Source organism: Sus scrofa, chromosome 18 (assembly GCF_054392235.1).
Source record: "Sus scrofa isolate SSC_HxYL_T2T_F1_AM1 chromosome 18, Sscrofa_HxYL_maternal_Yorkshire_Landrace_v2.0, whole genome shotgun sequence".
Lineage (NCBI taxonomy): Eukaryota > Metazoa > Chordata > Mammalia > Artiodactyla > Suidae > Sus > Sus scrofa.
The window spans coordinates 15,745,080-15,766,951 of NC_139400.1; the positions used below are offsets into that span (position 1 = coordinate 15,745,080).

The following is a 21,872-nucleotide window of genomic DNA, read 5'->3' on the forward strand; positions in this document are numbered from 1 at the left end:
TGGCATATGGAAATTCCCAGGGTAGGCACTGGAGCTGCAGCTTTCAGCCTATGCCACAGCCACAGCAACACCATATCTGAGCTGCATCTGTGAACTACTCCACAGCTTGTGTCAACGCCAGACCTTTAACCCACTGAGCAAGGCCAGGGAATTGAACCTGCATCCCCATGGATACTAGTATGGTCCTTTTGTAAATTTCTTGGGAATTTTTACCATGCAGAATTTTTCATTTAAATCGATCCATCTTTTATTTTATGAGTTGAATGGATTTTCCGCAGCCAAAAGCTTTAAAAGAATCCTCATCCTCCCACTTTTTCCAGTAATTGTATTGTTTTTAACATTCAAATATTTTATCTATTTGAACTTTATTTATCCTGGTGCATGACAGCATTTTAATTTTTTTCAGATGGCTATCCTGTTATCTCAGTATCAATTATTGAATAATCCATTTTCTTCTGATCTGAAATATTATTTTTTTCGCTTTTTTTAATGCACCTGCAGCATATGGAAGGTCCCAGGCTAGGGGTCGAACTGAATCCGAAGCTGCCAGCCTACGCCACAGCCACAGCAACATGGTATCCAAGCTGAGTCTGCAACCTACACCACAGCTCACAGCAACGTCAGATCCTTAACCCACTGAGTGAGGCCAGGGATTGAACCTGCAACCTCATGGATACTAGTTGTGTTCATAGCCCATGGTACCACAGCAGTAACTCTCAATATTATTTTTATCTACACTACATTTATACTAAATGCCCAAATAAGTATTTGTTTTCTGGACCATCTATTCTACTTGCGTATAGTCACGCATCCTTTTTAAATGTTAATATTCATACCTTATATCAAACCACGCTTTAATGTAAAATAGAGCTTGTCTACCTTTTTAAAAAAAATTTCTTCCAACTACCGTAACAACCTTAGAATATGTTAGCACCCTTTTTTACAAGATTAGAAGCAAGGGGGGGAGTTTACATTTTTATAGGTCTTACATTAAATTAAGAAATTAACTTAAGAGTAGCTGATGGCTTTTACAATGCTGAGTCTTCTCATCCAAAACACGATACTGTATTCCATTGATTCATGTCTTCTTCCATGGTTTTCTGAGAGTGTTATAAATTTCCTTTGTGTATCTCTTACACATTTCTTATAAGATTTATTTGAGTATTTTGTCTTTTTTTTTTTTTTTTTTAAGGTCTGCACTCACAGCATATGGAAGTTCCCAGGCCAGGTACTGAATCAAAGATACAGCTGCAACCTAGATCACAGCTGCAGCAACTCTGTATCCTTAACCCACTGCACTGGGCTAAGGGATCAAACACCGCCAGAGACAAGACCAGATCCTTAACCCTCTAAGCCACAGTGGGAATTCCATTTTTTCATCTATTTGTTGTTACTACAAATAGAAACCTTTTTTTCATTCTATCTTCTATCGAGTGATTTTTTGTATATACTAGAAAATTTTGATTTCTGTGCATTATTTTGCACCCGTCTACTTTATGAAATTCTTACTGTTCTATAGTAGTTTTTACGTTGATTATTTGGATTTTTCAACTATGCAAACATATATTTTTACTTCTCATTTCCAATGTCTCTAATTAATTTCTTTCTTAATTATATGAGGTTAAAATGTAAATAGTGGCGTTGTACTCATTCTTTTAATATCATGACTTTTGTAACAATATCTAGATTCATTAATTATGCCGCAGATCTTGAACATAGACATTATCGAGTATTTTCTCAAAAATTTGTATTAAATTTTTTGCAAGAGACAACATTTGAGGAGGAGATTATTTGAATTTTCCTTCAGGTTTATTAATAAGATAGTTTATATTAATGGATTTCCTAACAATGAACCATCCGTAAATTCATAGATTAAATTCAATTTGATAGTGATTTAATGCACTCCTGGACTTTGCTTTCTGATTTTTTTCTTTCAGGATTTTCTATGCTTAAATGAGATTAGGTTGTAGTTCTTTATTTTATGCAATTTTTGTTAGGTTCTCTTGGTCTTTGGAAAGAAGCTGTGTTTTCTGAGAGTGCACAGTTTGACATCTGTCAATACAAGCTGCTTATTTAGTTATACTTATTTTTCTATTTGACAATGATAAAGTCTTTTAGTGACTGTTTAAATTTCTTATACTTCTTATAATTTCTACTTTATAAATAAGTCTGCTATTATTTATTATATAGATTTTTATATCCATCTTATCTTGTGCATTTTACCTCAACAAGTTAAATTTTACAAAAAAACTTTTTAAAAATTAAATAACGGAGTTCCTGTCATGGTTCAGTAGTTAACAAACCTGACTAGTATCCATGAGGAGACGCCTAAGCAGTTAAGGATCCCGTGTTGCCATAAGCTGTGGTGTAGGTCACAGATGCGGCTTGGGGCTTGGATTCTGCGTGGCGGTGGCTGTGGCACATACAGCTCTGATTCGACTCCTAGCCTGGGAACCTCCATATGCCCCCCAAAAATAAAAGACCAAAAAAAAAAAAAACTAAAAATAATTAAAATTAAAATTAAATAACATTTACATTAAAGATCATCTACCTGGAATTCCACATAAAATGTTGACTCTATATTGGCTGCAACATTATTAAATGACCATCTTTTCCTCCACTGACTTGAAATGCTTTACTTATAAAATAGAATTTTCCATGTAACTCTTATCTGGATTGTCTGTTGATGTGCTTATTTTTCCTAAACCAAAACCACACTGTTTTACATACTATAGCATTAAAGTATCCCACACACTGACCATGAGACCTCAGTAAACTCCTCGAAGCCTCAGTTTCTACTGTGCAGTGTTGTTTGAAGAATTAAACATGTTAAAAAAAAGACAAAAAAAAAAAAAGAATGAAACATATAGGAGTTCCCACTGTGGTGCAGTGGGTTAATGATCTGGCTCATCTCTGTGGCATTGCCAGTTCAACCCCTGGACCAGCACCGTGGGTTAAGGCTCTGGCATTGCTACAGCTGTGGCAGAGGTCGAAGATGCAGCTCGGATTTGATCCCTGGCTCAGAAACTTCCACATGCTGCAGGTGCAGCCGAAAAAGAAAAAAAAAAAGCCTTAAGCACATAAAAGACGTAAGTAAATAAATTTTCTGGCCCAATGCCTCACACAAAACAGGCAATCATAAGTGATTGTTATTAATGCCATCGGTAAGCACGATGAAATTAGATTGCAGGCAAAAATTAATGGCAAAAATCTTGCTCGGTATTTTATTTCATTTTTTATTATTTATTTATTTTTTTGTCTTTTTGCCATTTCTTGGGCCACTCCCGCGGCATATGGAGGTTCCCAGGCTAGGGGTCGAATCGGAGCTGTAGCCGCCGGCCTACGCCACAGCCACAGCAATGCGGGATCCAAGCCACAGCTCACGGCAATGCTGGATCCTTAACCCACTGAGCAAGGCCAGGGATCGAACCCCCAACCTCGTGGTTCCTAGTCAGATTCGTTAACCACTGAGCCACGATGGGAACTCCCTTGCTCGGTATTTTAAAAATACAAGGAACCTTACTACTCTTTTATATTTCCCAGTGTGTTCAAGTTCCAGGGTGATTTCTCCCTGTGGGGAGGTCATTCAGATTCTGGTAGATATTCTGTTCTCCTGGGCTAATAACACGAAGAAGAGAAGGAACAAAGAGTAGCTGATGGAATGCGCTTAGGACAGGGCCACCAGGTCCGTAACAAAGAGGAGAAATGTCACGTTACTTGGATTTCCAGAGGAAGGAGCTTCGCAGTTGCTTAGCAATATGTAAATGCACAAGAAAGAAGGTAAAGCTATCGTCATATCAGGCAAATTTTACTCTCTCGCCCGTTTATTATTTCTACATCATGCTTAACTCAAAGAAAAACAGAATATATACGTGGCCTCCAAAAATAAGCTGGCCAGACGGCGAAGGGACTACAGCTGAAACATAACCATAAAACTGCGTTGGGGGAGTTCCCATTGTGGCTCAGCAGAAACAAGGATGGGGTGTGAGGGTAACATCACATTTAGGGATCGGAAACTCATGCACATCCTTTAGTCGCACATTTCAACAGAAAGGCCAGCAGAAGACGCCTGCAAGGGTCCATGAAGGGACCCCAGCACGTCACTAATGAGCAGGATGATCACTTGAGGGAGTGAGAGGGGGAAGAAGGGATGAGGCACATTTATTAAAGAAAGGAAGAACTGGCGTTCCCGTTGTGGCGCAGTGGTTAACGAATCTGACTAGGAACCACGAGGTTGCGGGTTCGATCCCTGGCCTTGCTCCGTGGGTTAAGGATCTGTCATTGCCATGAGCTGTGGTGTGAGTCGCAGATGCGGCTCGGATCCCACGTGGCTGTGGCTGTGGCGTAGGCCGGCGGCTACAGCTCCGATTCGACCCCTAGCCTAGGAACCTCCATATGCGGAGGGAACGGCCCAAGAAATGGCAAAAAAAAAAAAAAAAAAAGGAAGAACAGTAAAGAGGAAAAGGTGGACAACTGGTGCAGAATTGGGAATTTTTGGCCAAGCGGGGGATAGAAAAGAGGCAGGAGAGGTGAGGGGCTCAGAGACTATGAATGTTGGCCTCGAAAAGCCAAAAGCAGGGACCTGCCTTCTAATGCAGAGAAGGGGAGAAACAAACAAACAAACAAACAAACAAGAAGTAAGGCCAAGAGATTCTAAAGCAAGTGGAGGGACATCGAGGGACCTCGGCTTGAACAGTTCAAGAGAGAACTGAGCTTGAGGAAGGCTTGAGGTCTCTGAAAGGCAGAAGAGCACTTCACACGCTTCGCCACACCAAGCCACGAGGCTTCTTAGTAAATCTTATGTATCAGCTACCTCTCCATGTCAAAAATTGTAGCAGATGCCAAGATCAACATAAAAGAAGTCACATCTGGGAGTTCCTTCATGGCGCAGTCGTAAACGAATCTGACAAGGAACCATGAGGTTGCGGGTTCGATCCCTGGCCTCGCTTAGCGGGTTAATGATTGGGCGTTGCCATGAGCTGTGGTGTAGGTGGCAGACACAACTCAGATCTGGGGTTGCTGTGGCTGTGGCACAGGCTGGCAGCTGTAGCTCTGATTAGAACCCTAGCCTGGGAACCTCCATGGGCCATGGGTGCTGCCCTAAAAACAAACAAACAAACAAACAAAAAAACACATCTGGGTTCATGGACCTTAACATTTGTAGACGAGACTAACAGATGTGGGGCTACTGTAGAGAATGCAAACAACATACGAACCCCTAGCATTCAGAGAGATCTCAAAAGTACTCTGTGAACATACAACACTCGGGTAACACGCAGGACCACACGGGCACAAATTACACGATGCTTCGTAACCCCAGGAACCCCTACATGGAAGGAAAGAGAACTTCATAGCAGTGGATGGCTGGATTCAGGTAAGTGATTAAAAACACAAGGAGGAAGAGGAAGTTTGCTGTTACAGGATGAAGCCAGAGGAGAACTGAGCTTCCACAAATCTTCTCCAGTCTTGATTCAACCAATAAAAATTGAACCATGTGTCGGGATTCTTGCATCCGGTTTCCAGCAGGGTAACGTTAAACGCCAGGAGTTTAGTCACAGGGAAATAAAAGTTCCCTGCTTCTTTGGCCACATCAAGTCCCACAGGGAACACCAACTCTATCAGCGACGCCCTGATGAGTGCACATCAGTGAGACTAGGCCCCTGCTTCAGGACCTTCCATCTCATCTGAAATCTTATTTCCCTGAAGTTCTTCTCATCATGAAAGTGGGCCAAAAGGGAGAGATCATGCAATGCGGCAGAGAGATTTAAAGAAGCAGCGTCCCATGCCACCCAGGCCTTCTGCATTAGCGTCTCTGAGGTTTTCATCAGTGCCCCCTCAAGAGGCCCCCTATACGGGGGAGCAGCCCCTCGCTAGCACAGCTCTCAGCCTGCGGTTACTCAAGAGCAGAACGATGGGGTAGACGGCTGTGCACAGATAAATCAGAGTTTGCCCAATCCAGTACCTGAGCTCCTGGGATGGAAACACACCCACCGCATTGAGCACCAGTGACAGAAAGTAGGAGATGAAGAGGACGGCAAAGGAGACGAGAGCCAGGAGAGCCTTGACGTGTGCCTGGGCGCTGGTATCACGAAGGCCTGAGATGGACAGGAAGACCTTCTTGGTGTGTCTCCCCAGCGATGTAAGGAGCAGCACCATGCTGGCGACGAAGACACTGCTGGGGACTGTCCAGGTAGCAATTTTCAAAGGGAAGAAGTAGAATCTCTCATAGGATCTCCTCAGAGCGTTTCCAGTGACATTCCAGGATGGCAGACCCCTCTTTAAATAGTTCTCATATATTCTGTGGTTGCCTATGAAGAAAAGAATGGTGCTGAGGCTGGAGAAACCCACAGAGCTGAGCAGCATCCATGGGACCAACCCCGACACATTCCGTTTCAGCCAGAGGAAGGCAGGATGGGTGAAGGTGGCGATTTTCACACAGTAGAAGACGCTGAGCCAGGTGGAGAACCAGAGCGTGGCAGCATTTAAGAAGTCCCACTGAAAGGCTAGGAACTGGAATACCGGGTCGTACGGGAAGGCCATCGGATGCAGGAAAATATAAAGGTTCTTGCTCATCATCACCCATTGAAGACAGAAGCGAGAGGCCCCCAGGCTGACCAGTAACTTATTGCAGGGTGACAGTGTTCTTCGCAGCAACCACTCCATGCCCAGCGCTGCAGTGATTAAGCCGTTACCCACCAATGCCACCAGGCACAAAAGGAGCAAGATGATAATGAAGATGGTGGCTCTCTTATCAGCCACCTGAAGTCCTGGAGCCACACCCTCTGCGCTCATCCCTCCTGCAGACAAGATGGGTCCCAAGTCTTCAAGGTCTATCCTGTACGGTGGCTCTGGAAGGCTCGGAATGATCTGGGTCCTTCCAGCTGCCCCAAGTACAGAGGACAAAGTAGAGGGTGTGGGCTCTCTGAGGACCGTGAAGAGGTGACTTCTCAGAATAGATGCAAATGTAGTTCAGGCTCAGTTTCAAAAGTCCCCCTGCCTGCCCATGAATTTGCCTGTCCTCCTCTGCCTACCGTCTGCCCATGGCAACCCCAGTGTGGGTACCGTGTCAGGCCCTTGCACCTAGAACCCCTTATGTGAGAGCCTATGCTTCTCCAGGCTGACATCTAAAACGGGACCTCACACCTGCGGCCTGCTTGGCGAGGAAACCCAGGGGCCGAGCCTCTTATCCACAGTCAGCGTTCTCATCCGCGGTTGTTTGATAGGTTCTGGGCCCTGTTCTGAGGCATCATCATTGTCTGCGGTTCTCATAAGGACCGAATGATGCAGGTGCCTTTAGGAAACCCCTCTGACAGACAGCAAACTGAGCAAAACCTCTACTGACAGGGGGGGTTAATTCAAATCCTATTATTTATAGCGACCATTCTCTTCAAATAGAACATAGGAAACCATTAGACATAATCAGGTGGGTGAATTTTTTTTTTTTTTTTTTTTTTTTTTTTTTTTTAGGTCTGCACCTGCGGCAGAAGTCCCCAGGCTAAGGGTTGAATCAGAGCTACAGCTGCCGGCCTACACCACAGGCACAGCAACGCAAGATCTGAGCCACATCTGCAACTTACACCACAGCTCAGGCAACGCCAGATCCTGAGCAAGGCCAGGGATTGAACCCATGTCCTCACAGATACTCGTTACCACTGAGCCGTAACAGGAACTCTGGTGGGCGAATTTTGTAACCATAATTTACTAGTGAGGTTTAAAGAACATTGCACAGAGAAAACCCTGCTGAGGCAGCTATAATACCAGTGGGCTATGGCAGGAAGAACCCTGGGCTAGGAACCAAGGCAGGGGTTAGTCCTAGTTCCACTCATCACTGTCAGTTATTGGATATGTCAGTAGACCCCTCTGTGCCTCAGTATCTCCATCTGTAAGATGTGAAAATTATCTTTTTTTTTTTTTTTTTTTTTTGCTTTTTAGGGCTGCACCCGCAGCACATGGAGGTTCCCAGGCTAGGGGTCCAATCAGAGCCACAGCTGCCAGCCTACACCACAGCCACAGCAACGCAGAATCAGAGCTGCATCTGTGACCTACACCACAGCTCTCTGCAACGTCAGATCCTTAACCCACTGAGCGAGGCCAGGGATTGAACCTGCAACCTCACGGTTCCTAGTCAGATTTGTTTCTGCTGCACCATGACGGGAACTCCCTGCCATCTGTTCTAATTCACAAGATAAGGCTAGAATCTAGGACTAGAATCTCAGTTTTCAGAGTGAAAGAAGACATTCAATAATTTTATAGATGAAATAAATTAAGCCTCAAATTACAGATTAAGACTCCCACTTAAAGTCACAGTTAGGTGGAGGAAAGACCAAGACCCAAACTGACCCAAGACCAGAAATCTTTGCACAGTCAGCAACGCATGCTGTTCTCCTATCTGCTTCATCCCCAGCTGGAGTCAGAAAACCAGGTATGGAGTCTTGTCTCAATCACCATCTACGAATTTTTGGACTAGTCGTTTAACCTCTCTGAAACCCTCTTTCTTCACCCCTAAAGTGTGGATCACAAATAAATGTGTATCTTTATAATATATATTATATTATTACATATCATAATATATAAATTATAAATCTCTACACACATGTAAGAAATAAGGAAGGTGATGATGACGTCTGTTATTCTAATGAGGAAGGTGATGATGACGTCTGTTATTCTAATGAGGAAGGTGATGATGACGTCTGTTATTCTAATGACTACCTTTTATTCCACCCATCCTTTGGAGGGACGAGTAATCCAAGAATAATTCAGGAGAGCATCGGAGCTGCAGCAGAGGTCCAAAGCACCAAATCTGGGATATCCACTTTCATTAGATATCTAATTTCTAATTTAAACGAATCTAATATCTAATTTAAATAGCAGAAGGTGGCATAAGCAAAGGCCACATTTTCAACAGGAATGCGGTTCAAAGAGTCAAAAAAAAAATCTGCAATCGTGTGGGTGCTTATTTACCCAGGTGAGAGGAAGCAGGTTAATATGTCACAGGGAGAGAGGCAGGAAGCAATTGTTCTGGGTCAAAGATGGCAATGCTGACGGCTCAGGGATCCAGTGACAGGCGAGTGAGGGAGGTTTACAGGACATTCAGCTCCGGACCAGCACCATTGCCTACAAATTCCATGCACAGGACCCTACAAAGAGAAAATAGCTTTCCAGTTCCCGGTTCACCTGGCACAAAAGTCCAGGTGGAACTGTTCTCCCAACACAGAAGCCTTGCTAGTAAACATGTTTCCTAGGAAAGAAGAGGTGAACTAAGGTAGCTCATTCGTGCTGCGTTTCTGTGAAGATGCAAATCTCCAAGGAATGGAGTTCCCCACTCGGCTCTCTATCTGCCCTTGTTCGTCTGGTGAACATCAGGCTGTTTCCTGCTGGAACTTGGAGCGATAAGGCAAACTTTGAGCTCGTAACTCTGGAGTTTGGCAAAACACAAACCTCTCAATATGGAAAATAGATCTCTTTTTTTTTCCTTTTAAGGTTATTTTAATTTTCTCTTTCCTTTTATTGAAGTATCGTTGACGGAGTTTCCATCATGGCTCAGTGATAACAAACCCAACTAGCATCCACGAGGATGCAGGTTCGACCCCTGGCCTTGCTCCGTGGGTTAAGGATCCAGCATGGCCGTGAGCTGTAGTGTAGGTCGCAGACACAGCTCAGATCTGTGTTGCTATGGCTGTGGTGTATGCCGGCAGCTGTAGCTCTGATTTGACCCCTAGCCTGGGAAACACCATATGTGGATATGGCCCTAAAAAGCAAAAACAAACAAACAAAAAAAAATGGAGTTAAGATCTGAAAGAAAAAAAAAAGTGTAGATGATTTAGGAGTTCCTGCTGTGGCACAGTGGGTTAATGATCCAGCTTGTCTCCCTGGAGGTGCCAGTTTGATCCCTGGCCTGAGAACTTCTATATGCTGTGGCAGAAAAGGAAAAAAAAAAAAGTAGACTTGATTGATGATGTTGTACCAATTTCTGCTGTACAGCAAAGTGACCCAGTCACACATACACATACACATTCTTTTTCTCATATTATCTTCCATCACGTTCTATCATAAGAGATTGGACGTGGTCCCTTACGCTGTCCAGTAGGATGGAAAACTTGTCTATTTCCCCATCTATCCTCTCCATCTTAGGTGGTTCATATAATGGGAAAGATAGGCTGTTAACCCTCAATTCAACTAACAACAATTGATAGGCATCTCCTGTCAACCGTAATGATCTTGTGACACGTGCTTGGGCTACAACCATGAACTGGGTTATCTGCCCTCAGAGGGCTTTCCTGAACTCATCATAAACCACAAAAATGTACTGGGTGTACACTGTGTGTAGATGAAGTTAATCCAAGAGGGAGAATGATCATTTATAGTTTAGTACGCAGCATCTTTTACTGAGATTCGTATGGTGTTTGTGTTTTTGTTTGTTGCATTTTGCTTTTTTGTATTCAGATTTTCTTATTTGCTGGATGCAAGGTCTGCGAATTTGGAATATTCCACAGGTTAGCCTTTACGAGTGTCATCCTGAGGGCAGTAGATTCTCTCTGTGGGAAACACTTAGCTCAGGTCTCTTTCTCAGAGGATTAAAAAGGACTCCCGGGCTGTGTGGTTCTAAATGTATGTGTCACCCCATCGTCACCCCGAGAATTCCCAGAACTCAGTAGCAGCAAGCTCCTCCGTTGCGGGATAACAGCGATACTATCCTGTGTGTTGAAAGAAGGAGAAATGATACCAGCAAAAGAGGTGGAAGTGTGATTGTGTCTAGGAAATAGTTTGGCTACAACAGAAGATTCGCATACGGGATTGGTGGCACATCAGGCTGAAAGGTAGGCCGGGGAGAGATTCCGATGCATTCCGCTATACGCCCCATTATACGCCCCCAGGAAGCCCTGAAAGTCTGGATGAGATCCTGGGCTGTGTCTTTGGTCCAGATGGAGCCATCAAATGTGTGTTGGCTCTTTATGAGCCAGAGCCTAGGAGAGGGAGGTTGAGAGCATCAACCAAGTTAAAACCCCTGGGATAAGCCCACTAGACCCGGCATAACCCAAGAGGCTGTGAAGATGTCACAGAACACGAGAGGCACCACCGTGCCCTCCCTGCCGGAGACATTCAGTAAAGCTCTGGAGCTCTGCCCAAGGTAAAGCCAGTCATCCAGGTGGCACCCATGAGGCTCCTGCCTTTGCTGCCTCGACCTAACCCTCTTTTGGCTTAACCCCCAAGGTTCAGTCCCCACGATTTATCATTGCCCTCCCAGCTCACTCATGCTGCAAAAAAAAAAAAAGAAAAAAAGAAAGAAAGAAAAAAAAAGAAAGAAAGAAAAGAAAAGAAAATCTCTTTATGATAGGATAGTCCCAGCGTTCCAGCTTCCTCTGTCCAGCCTCACCCTCTCTCCACCCCCTGGGAAACCCCTTATACTCCTCTCCCACAATTTAGGAAACTCCCCTTTCAAAGCCTGTATCAACTTCTTCCAACTGAAAGCTCCCCACTGTTAGCTCCCCTCTATTCTTCTTTCTTGCTCCTCTTACCATAGCTCAGCTTCTAGCCGGCATTGTAACATAATGTTTGGGGGGTCTCAGCTTCCCAACACTGCCAGACAACTTACTGTCAATGCAGTTACCGATTTGAAAGGTCTTTGTAACCTCTGCTCTCTTCTGTTGTTTATTACTCCTCTTTTTACCAGCTCAGACCTATAAATCTCTGTTAAACCATGTGTGGTGCTTCCCCCAGTCTCGCCTCATCTCTTGGTCTCCATACTTTTTTATAGTAAACTCTTTATAAGTTAAAAAAAAAAGAAGATGAATTCCACTTTCTGCATTGGTTATATTTGTGTAATGCTCTAATATATTATGCCCATTATACAACACGTGCCAAGAAAAGCAATTAAAAGGATGAGACAAAAATAAATGGAAACTGAAACTGCCACACTTCTTTCCACTTCCAATGGAGCATTTTGCACACACTCCGGGATACAAACACCCTAATATAGAGACTACCATTCTAGACACTGGCCGCCAGGGTCACCTCCTAAGTAGACAGGAAGAGTAAGATTCTCAGAATTAAGAACGGTGGGAGTTCCCACTGTGGCACAGCGGAAATGAGTCTGACTAGGAACCATGAGGGTGCAGGTTCGATCCCTGGCCTCGCTCAGTGGGTCAGGGATCCCGTGTTGCCATGGGCTATGGTGTAGGTCACAGATGTGCTCAGATCCTGCGTGGCTGTGGCTGTGGGGTAGGCCGCCAGCTGTAGCTCTGATTTGACCCCTAACCTAGGAGCCTCCATATGCCACAGATGCGGCCTTAAAGAGCAAAAACAACAACAAAACACTGTAGCAAATTTCCTGTTTCCCATCTCTGTCTTCTATTGGCCAGAACCTAAAAGCATTTCCAAATCGGACAGTTCCTTTTTACTCAGCATACAGTAAACAGACAAAATCATGGACAGGACCTAGGAGCACAAAACTCATATATGCCCTCAGATGTCTATGAATTCAAAAGAAAAGGCTCCGTAGATAAACATTAGTCCTTTTTTTTTTTTTTTTTTTTGGTCTTTTTGTCTTTTCTAGGGCTGCACCTGCAGCATATGGAGATTCCAGGCTAGGGCTCTAATCAGAGCTGTAGCCTCTGGCCTACACCAGAGCCACAGCAACGCGAGATCCAAGCCATATCTGTGACCTACACCACAGCTCACGGCAACGCCAGATTCTTAACCCACTGAGCAAGGCCAGGGATCGAACCCCAAACCTCACAGTTCTTAGTCGGATTCATTAACCACTGAGCCAAGAAGGGAACTCCGATAAACACTAGTCTTAAGCAGGGGCCAGAAAGAGGGAATGGCGAAGATAAGCAAAGAAAGGAAAGAAGGAAGTCCCAGATGGGCCAAAAGATCACAGGCTGTGGGGAGGAGCAGACGGGGAGATAGACGCTTCCTTGGGCTAAGCAGAGACTGAACTCTGAGAGCAGAGCAGTGATGAAGCCAGTTGATGCATGTGGGACGATGTGGGACAACCTACATCATCATTAAAAAGGAAAAAAAAAAAAAAACCAACACTTTATTGTCATGATCTGTACACACAGCTTGGAAAAAAGAATTTTCCAGAGTCAAAGCAAGGTGAAGAAAAGAAGGTTTACTGAGGCAAGAGATGCACAGGGGGCAACGTCTTGATAATCAAGGAGAGCTGACCCCGGGCGCACGGCTGTGTGCTTTGAGAGCCGAGAGACAAAGGAGAGAGGGGAGATGTCTCGCCATGCACCTGCTGACCTGCTGGTTCGCTGGGGAAAGATGGGGTCTTATGATACACTTGCCGGTTGGCTGGGGTGTATAAGGCCCCTAGAGGGACTGGGCACATACCTTTCCTGGTCGGGGGGCAGGAAGGAGTAGGCCAGGTCTCTCCCAAGTGGGGGGAAGGTGGCATTGCAATGAGATGGGGGGGGGCAAAGCTAAGGGTCTGGTAATTCTTGTCTTGGCCAGAGGCTTTGAAGTCCCACATTTGTGCTAACTACAGAGACAAATGACCACCACTGCAAGTCTCTGTAAAGGGAGTACGGACACTACAGATGTGATAAATTCATTTGAGTAATAAAAGTTTTAAAAAAATTAAATAAAAATAAAAGTGACATTCTCCTTCTTAAAAAAAATAAATAAGGGGGGGGGGTTATGGACCAAAATGTTGCATGGAGGCTGTTATTTGGGCTTCTTGTATAGTGAGTGAGAGAGAGGCCTATGAAGACATGAGACCACCATCCTAGGCCAAGGGGGTTGGGGTCCCAGACCAGAGACTAGGGCCAGTGGAATGGACGATGGAAACATAGGGGGATGGAAAAAGAATTAACAGGGCAAAGAAAGAAGAGAGAAGAACGTAGGCAATAAAAAGAGGAGAGCCCTCCAATCACAGCCTCGTCCAAGGATAGTTGTTATTGATACTGATAACTCAAGCCAAACGGCTCTTCGTCCAGAGCTCACCAAGGCTTCTTCTTTAGGGCCCTTCTCAGCTTGGGGCTGCTTTGCCCCAAGATCCTGGAGTGGAGACAGATGCCTGCATAGGTCACCACTTCCCAGGCCCAGGGCCAGTGGTGCCAGAGCCATATGCCATTCAGAGCAACAATTATCGGGGACAAGAAATGTGATGTGTAGAGATGCGGAAGAAGGCAAGGGACTTCGGGGCCACGGTACGTGCCTGGGTGGGGTGCTAGGATCATGAGGTCCCCCATCGGGGTCTAGGGTCCCTGATCTGCTCCAAGTGCCAGTCCAGCGAGAACATGAGCAAGAGAGTGGACGCCAGGAGCAGGAAGAGTGGACTCCACCCCAGGAGAACTACCCGAGGTGGGATAAAGCACCAATGGGCTGAAGTCCATCAGCCAGGGTGCCGCTGTTGTGGGAGTTCTGGGCAGCCATCATCTGCAAAAGACTTGCGTTCTCTATGGCCGATGGGAGGAAGGGTCAGTCCCGATACAATCGGGGAGCCCAGCAGCAGCCTGGGTGCTGATGGAGAACCCCTCCTTTTCAGCAGAGGAAGAGGGAGTGGGAAAGGGAGGTCTTCCCAGAGCAGAGAAAGCGAGCAATGCAGTCAGCCCGCAAGAGCGAGTGCTGAGGAAATCCCGGGCGAGGTTGAAATAATCTTTGGAACAAGAGTCAAAGGAAGCCAGGAGGTTGTTCAGGAGGGACTTCCCATGCAGACAGAACCAGGCGGCGGCCAGGCTGGCCACAATCATGGCACCCGCGGGCAATGTCCAGCCTCGCCCCCACTCCCAGCTCAGCACAGTAACTTTGAAGTCATTCAGTAGCCATTGCAGCCAGTGACTGCAGGACAAAGACGACCATGAAGATCAGCGTGGGTAAGGGGAGCATCTTCTCCAGGGAGGCTCTGCTCGCAGTGCTGGGGAAACACAGCCTCGCTGACCAGGCCACTCCGTGGAGACGACAGACTCAGAGGCTCTTTTCTTGGATTCCTGCAAAAGCAGAGCTTCCAGCCAACACACACCCCCCCAAGCAGGTCCTCCAGGATTTGAAAAGAGGCTCCCTGTGATTTCCCGTGGCATGCAAATCACTCCCAGGTCAGTGACACCCCGCCTGTTTGCATAGCCTGTATTTGCCTGTTCTTTATCAGAGCGAGATGCAGGGAAATGGTTAACAGAGTAGAGATTCCGGGGGGGTGGGGGAACAAAAATACTCATATCTTGCACTTAATTTCTCTCCGTGCTATTTCTTTCCCAACTGTTCCTTCAAATATGTCCTTATCCCTGTTTTCCTCCGATAACCACAAACCTTCCCTGACCCTTCATGGTTAATATTTTATTCCGTATCCAATGATTATATTAAGACCCACCTCTCAAACAGGTGGAATAAGAAGTCATCTATGTGCAGAGAGTCCTGGAAGCACGAAGAAAAGTCTCTCTTTCCTGTCCTGGGACCGATTATGTTGCCTAAAATTTCACTGGCAGGCTCCATATTGGAATCCAAGGAATCTCTGCTTAAACCGTTGAGGTTACCTGATGTGTTATCATCAAATCTGTTAGCCATTAACACCTTAGCTTCACCTTGTTTGGAAAACCAAAATTAATCATTTCCTCAGAGGAAATGAGAGAGAGTAGATAAGTCATAAGGAGGAGAAGGGAAATGAGGAGCTCAGATCTTGAGTGGATAGCAAAATAGGAGCCAGGCGAAGCAAGAGTTGGTGGGACGACAAGAAGAGCTAAGAATAAAGCTGAGACCAAGCCGCCAGGGCGGGACTGCTGTTTGTAGAATGAACAATGTCCAAGAACAATGCTGAAGATAATAACAGCCAGCCTGTTTAGAGCACCCCTTTGCCACTTAAGAGTGATTTTACACACATTAACTACTGTTCGCCTCCACCACCGACCTCAAAAAGGGACACTGGTCCATGTCAGCCAATGGAGGCTCAGGTAGCCATGAAGGAAAACTCAACTAAAGTGGGTTGTAAAAGAATCCTGTGAAGTGAAAAAAGACAAGCAAAGTGGGGGAAAAGGAGAAGCCAGAGGAAGGTAGAGGTGCAGGTGGAGAAGCTGGGAAGATCCTGGAGTCAGGGTCTTCCCCAGGGACCACTCACAGATGACAGCCTAGCTTCCTCCTGCACGTGGTCTCACTCCAGATTCCACAAGTCAGAGGTCTGTGTGTGACAGATTTAAAAGAAACAGAACCAAGCTTAACTATTTACAGTGCAGACCTCAGGAAAAAGAGGCTATAGCATTTGCTTGAAGAGCTGACTCATTTTTCTCCAAAGATGATCCAAGAGCTGATAATCCAATCTGCTCAATGGTTTTGCAACCGAGCTTCAGTGACTTGATTTCGTTTCTTGCCTGTTTTCTCTAGTTTCTCACAGGCAATGGTAATTAGTGGTTTCTGCATGTTTCACAACATTTTGGCTGTTCTCAGAATACTTTGGGGAAAGGCCAGCTCCATGATGTCATCAAGAAGCAAGTTGAGGCCGTGGCACACACGCCCTGTTGCGGTCACATGTAACCGAGTGTCCCCTGTGCATTCACAGGCAATCTTCATGTGACTTGTGCAGTCAGCAGAGCATCTGCTTTGCCAGAAAGAGTCTTTCCCAAGACTTTTCCTTTCCTGCAGTTAACAGCTCTACGGAGTGAGTGTTCCCTCCTCTTTCAATCCTCTTCCATAAGAAGGGTGAAAGCGCGCCCTTCCTCATGCACCTTTTCATCCACCTCTCAGTGCCCCGTCAGCCACGTCCTGGAGAGGTCCCCTGTCCCATTTATTGTTTTTCTCTAAAAGAAGCCACAAGCAGAGCACTGAGACAACTTAGTGTTGTTTTTGAGACTTTCCAACACGCAACACGCAAAAGCAGTCAAAATACCAGGTGTCTCTCCAAGAGTTTGGGTCATGTTTCTTCTTCCTAAAGGTGTCTCATGTCTGCAAATGAAACTTATGAATACTTTTTCTTTTCTTTTCTTTTCTTTTTTTTTTTTTTTTTTGGTCTTTTCAGGGCTACACCTGCAGCATGTGGAGGTTCCCAGCCTAGGGGTTGAATCAGAGCTGTAGCTGCCGGCCTACACCACAGCTAGTCTGCAACCTACACCACAGCTCATGGCAACACTGGATCCTTAAACCACTGAGCGAGACCAGGGATTGAACCTGTGTCCTCATGGATCCTACTCAGATTTGTTTCTGCTGAGCCATGATGGGAACTCCATGAATACTTTTCTATAGCACAATTGGCAATATTTTTATTTTTTTGTCTTTTTGCCTTTTCTAGGGCCGCTCCCACAGCGTATGGAGGTTCCCAGGCTACGGGTCTAATCAGAGCTATAGCTGCCGGCTTACGCCAGAGCCACAGCAACACGGGATCCGAGCCACGTCTACAACCTACACCACAGCTCACGGCAACGCCAGATCCTTAACCCACTGATCGAGGCCAGGGATTGAACCCGAAACCTCATTGTTCCTAGTCAGATTTGTTAACCACTGAGCCACGACGGGAACTCTGGCGATATTTTTAAAGATGACACCTGAGTCCTCTGAGAAACGATGCTACCGTCCAATAAGTAACAGCAGAATGTTGGATTCCAAGTGGATAGTTCTGAAAAGACCCATGTGCACGTCCTTCATTTTGCTGCTCTGCGCTCATAAAGGAGGTTTTTGGCTTCTGTTCATGGATTTGCTTTTTGCTTTATTTTTTTCTAATTATAATGCACTGGGCTACCACAGAGACATGTGAAAAGACACATTTGATTTGACAAGGTTTGTATATGTTGGTGTCCATTTCCCACCGACCCTGGAGTGACCATGGCTTTAGCAGGTAACTGATGGTCTGTGTCAGGGAAAGGTAGAGAAGGAAGGAAAGAGCCAGGCTTTTAATGGCCAAACTGTATAATTCTAATGATGTTCATACAGAATAAGCTCCAAATAATTTTCGGGCCCTACAGACTTCCTCTCGCTATCCTATTTGGGTCAATAACTTTGGATAAAATGTTGGATCTGACAGCAATCCAGTATAAAGCAGCATTTTAGCTCTTTGAAAATAATTTGGGAATTTGCAATACCCTCAATTATGAAAGTATGTAAGCACATTCAACATTGTTTAATATTCGGGTAACTGTAGTTTCCTTTCAACTAAAAATAGCATTCTAAACTCATTTTTTTTTTTTTAATGAGAAGTTTAGGCTGCAAGGAGATCCAGAGTCCAATTTTGTTTCTAATCAAATTTTTTTAGACTAGTTCTTTCTGTCTTGTGCCATTGGAGCAAATTGGAAGCAATACAATTCACCTCTTAAGGAACAAAGCAATTCTCCTTCCATAAGCTCCACTCAAATGTCTGTGGGGGAGAGAAATCACATTCACTGGCTTCTAACTCTGTGGTTCACAAGCCATGCCTTCCATGAACTCTTCACGGTTCAAAGGATAACGGAGACAGTAGAACCACATCTTCTCATCAAACAAAGCAGCTCTGTTTATATCTACTTTCTAGACCGAGCTTTCGCATAAGATCTAAGTTAAAGACAGAAACGCCACAGCAAAAAACAAATTTGAAACTGCTGTCCTACATCAAATGTCACCAAAGGAAAAACACAGATTAAGTTGATGCATCTTCTTTCGCTCCCTCCCTAAACTCCTAAGTTTGTTTGTTTTTCGTGTTGAAGACACCGATTCACAATGACAGCATTTACAATGAAAAAAACAAATATTTGGGAAGCTGGCAAGTATGTAGATGGAAGAGTGGTTAAAAAAGCAGAGCAGACTTGGACGTTCCCGTTGTGGCTCAGCAATAAAGAGCCCAACTGGTATCCAGGAGGATGCGGGTTCGATTCCTGGCCTCCCTCAGTGGGTTGAGGGCCTGGCGTTCCTGTGAGCTGTGATGTAGGTCTCAGATGAGGCTCGCATCCTGCGTTGCTCTGGCTGCGGTTGTGGCTGGCAGCTATAGCGCCAACTCGACCCCTAGCCTGGGAACTCCCATATGTTGCAGGTGCAGTCCTAAAAAAAAGCCAAAAAAAAAAAAAAATCCCCCCCCCAAAAAAAAACAAAAACAAAAGAGAGGAGACCTGAGAAAACTGAAGGCAGACAGAAGGAAAAGTAAAAAAATAACCTGACTTTTACTTAGGATTTGCAGTCCCAGGTACCATCAGAGGAAAAAATGGTAAAAATTGGTGAAAAATCAGTTTAAGTTTTAGATCCCCAAATCACGTCTCTCTGTTTGCATTGGAGACAACTGTGCCTCCCTGCCCCAGGAAAAGACTGGAGGTGTATTTTCTGGAGAGGATGAAACAGGATCTCTGAGCTGGTAGGCCAATACATTTGAGGCAAAAGTACATGGGAAACAGAGAAATTAGGAGTTCCCGTCGTGGCTCAGTGATTAATGAATCCGACTAGGAACCATGAGGTTGCGGGTTCGATCCCTGGCCTTGCTCAGTGGGTTAGGGATCTGGCGTTGCCGAGAGCTGTGGTGGAGGTCACAGATGCGGCTGGATCTGGAGTTGTTGTGGCTGTGGTGTAGGCCAGCAGCTACAGCTCTGATTGGACCCTTAGCCTGGGAACCTCCATATGCTGCGGGAGCAGCCCTAGAAATGGCAAAAAGACCGAAAAAAAAAAAAAAAAAAAAAAGAAAGAAAACAGGGAAATTAGGTGGACAATTGCTTTTTCTTCACTGGCACATAGAGAACACCGGAACCCTAGCCTTCACCCTCCAGGCAGGAGGTTAGTCTTTTCCAAGAATCTGAATATTCCAAGAGGGTGAACTAGAAGCACTAGGATCAGAGAGTCTTCAAATAATTGGCCTAGTCAATCACTCTACGACGAAGCCTATGGTCAACCAGTCCCATTCAAGAGTTCGGTTTGCAATCAGTCTTTCTTTTTTTCTTTTTTGGGCCACACCCATGGCATATGGAAGGCCCAGGCTAGGGGACGAATCTGCGATGTAGCTGCTGGCCTACCCCACAGCCACAGCTACACCAGATCCAAGCCATGTCTGTGACCTACACCACAGGCAATGCCGGATCCTTAACCCACTGAGGGAGGTCGGGGATCAAATCCCCAGCTTCATGGATACTAGCCGAGTTCATTAGCACTGAGCCACGATGGGAACTACCCCAGTCAGCCTTTCTGTCCTTAACTCAGCAGAGCAGACAACGGGAGTTTGAGACATCTGAAAAAAGATGGAAGATAAGGAGTTTCCCTGTGGCGCAGCAGGTTAAGGATCTGGCATTGCCATTGCAGCAGCTCATGGAAGATAAAACCCAAAGAAAGAAATAAAGCAAAGCAAGGCAAAGAAACCTTTCTCCTCAAATATCAACATTCACAGAATTAAGAGACAATGACAAAAATAAAAAAAAAAAAAATAATAGAATGTTCCTTAAAAAGGAACACTCAAAATTTTCAAAAGGAACGCTCACGGGAATTAAAAACATACCTGAAATTTAAACTCAGTTGAAGAGTTAGAAGATAAAATTTATGATCTCAGAAAATGCAGCAAAAAAAAAAAAAGTAACTGAAAAACAAGAGAACACAGATCCACAATATCCAATACTGAAGCAATAGTAGTTCTGAAAAAGAGATATGATAAACAAAAGCCAGAAAATCATCAACAAAATGAGTGAAGAAAAATTCCCAGAACGAAAGGATATGGGTTTTCATATTAAAAGGATCCAGCAAGTATCTGGCACATCATCATAAAATTTCATAATACTGAGCAGGATGAGTAAATCCTACAAGCTTTTTAAGAGGAAAAAGAGAGAGGGAGGGTACCAAATTCAAAATATTAGAAATGGAGTGGTTTTAGACCTTTTGAAAGTAATTTCAGAAGCTAGAAGGCAATACAACAATCATGTCTAACCTAGAATTCTCTATCTGGATACTCAAGGACACAGGTAAAATGAAGGCATTTCAGACAAGCCAAGCCAAGTCTCAAAAAAAGTCTGCTTTCTATATATTTCCTCTGGGAGCCACTCCTCCAAAGCTAGAAAGTATGCCATGGTAAAGGAAGACGTGGTTAAAGGTGACATTTCTTGGAGAGGTTGTGACTGTAATTAGGCTAGGTATTAAGTCTCGATTTGCTGAGATGGAGCCTTAAAGCAAATTATTCCATTTGGGGTCTATTTCTTTTTAACAAGCTTCTGTGCAGAAGAGTTAGTTCTGCGAGCAGGAGCTTCTGTCCCTGTGAAGCTGGAGTTCTCCACCTTTCCAGCATGTGGACGTGTTTCACCAACCCGAAGCTCTCTGAAATCCCCTGTTGAGGGCTTTCGTGGAGGCTCTATTACGTAGGTATGATTGATTAGGTCATTGGCCGCTGGTGATTGACTCTTTCTCCAGCTTCCCTCTAGGTTGGAGGTAGAGCTGAAAATTCCAGGCTTCTAACCAAGTCTAAGTCTTTCGGTTGACTGGCCCCTATCCTGAAGCTAGGGGCCCGCACTCATCTCATTAGCATATAAAATCTCCTAACACTCCGGAGATTTCTAGGGTCTTAGCAGCTCCAGTCAGGAATTGGGATCAAAGATCCTATATTAGGAGTTCCCGTGGTGGGGCAGTGGTTAATGAATCTGACCGGGAACCATGAGGTTGCAGGTTCGACCCCTGCCCTTGCTCAGTGGGTTAATGATCCGGCGTTGCCGTGAGCTGTGGTGTAGGTCGCAGACGTGGCTCGGATCCTGCGTAGCTGTGGCTCTGGCGTAGGCCAGTGGCTACAGCTCCAATTGGTCCCCTAGCCTGGGAACCTCCATATGCCGCAGGAGCGGCCCAAGAAATGGCAAAAAGACAAAAAAAAAATCCTATATTAGCACAAAAGCACCCTACCACTCAGGAAATGACAGGGGTCCTAGGAGTTCTGTCAGGACCTGAGGCAGGGACCTGGGGCATATGGAAGTTCCCAGCCTAGAGGGTCTAAGCTGCATCTGCGACCTACACCACAGCTCACGGCAACA

The 21,872-nt window shown here is 45.1% G+C and overlaps 1 protein-coding gene across 1 annotated transcript; it reads right to left on the reverse strand.

Annotated features, from left to right (window-relative positions):
- Positions 1 to 5,847: 5,847 nt before the first annotated feature.
- TAS2R60 (taste 2 receptor member 60) lies at positions 5,848 to 6,792 on the reverse strand. The gene has a single exon (XM_003134589.3). The coding sequence runs from the start codon at positions 6,790 to 6,792 to the stop codon at positions 5,848 to 5,850; it is 945 nt and encodes a 314-aa protein (XP_003134637.1).
- Between the last annotated feature and the right edge of the window lie 15,080 nt (positions 6,793 to 21,872).

Coding starts and splice junctions, on each gene's coding strand:
- TAS2R60 (XM_003134589.3), bottom strand. CDS start 6,792: ATGAGCGCAGAGGGTGTGGCTCCAGGACTTCAGGTGGCTGATAAGAGA.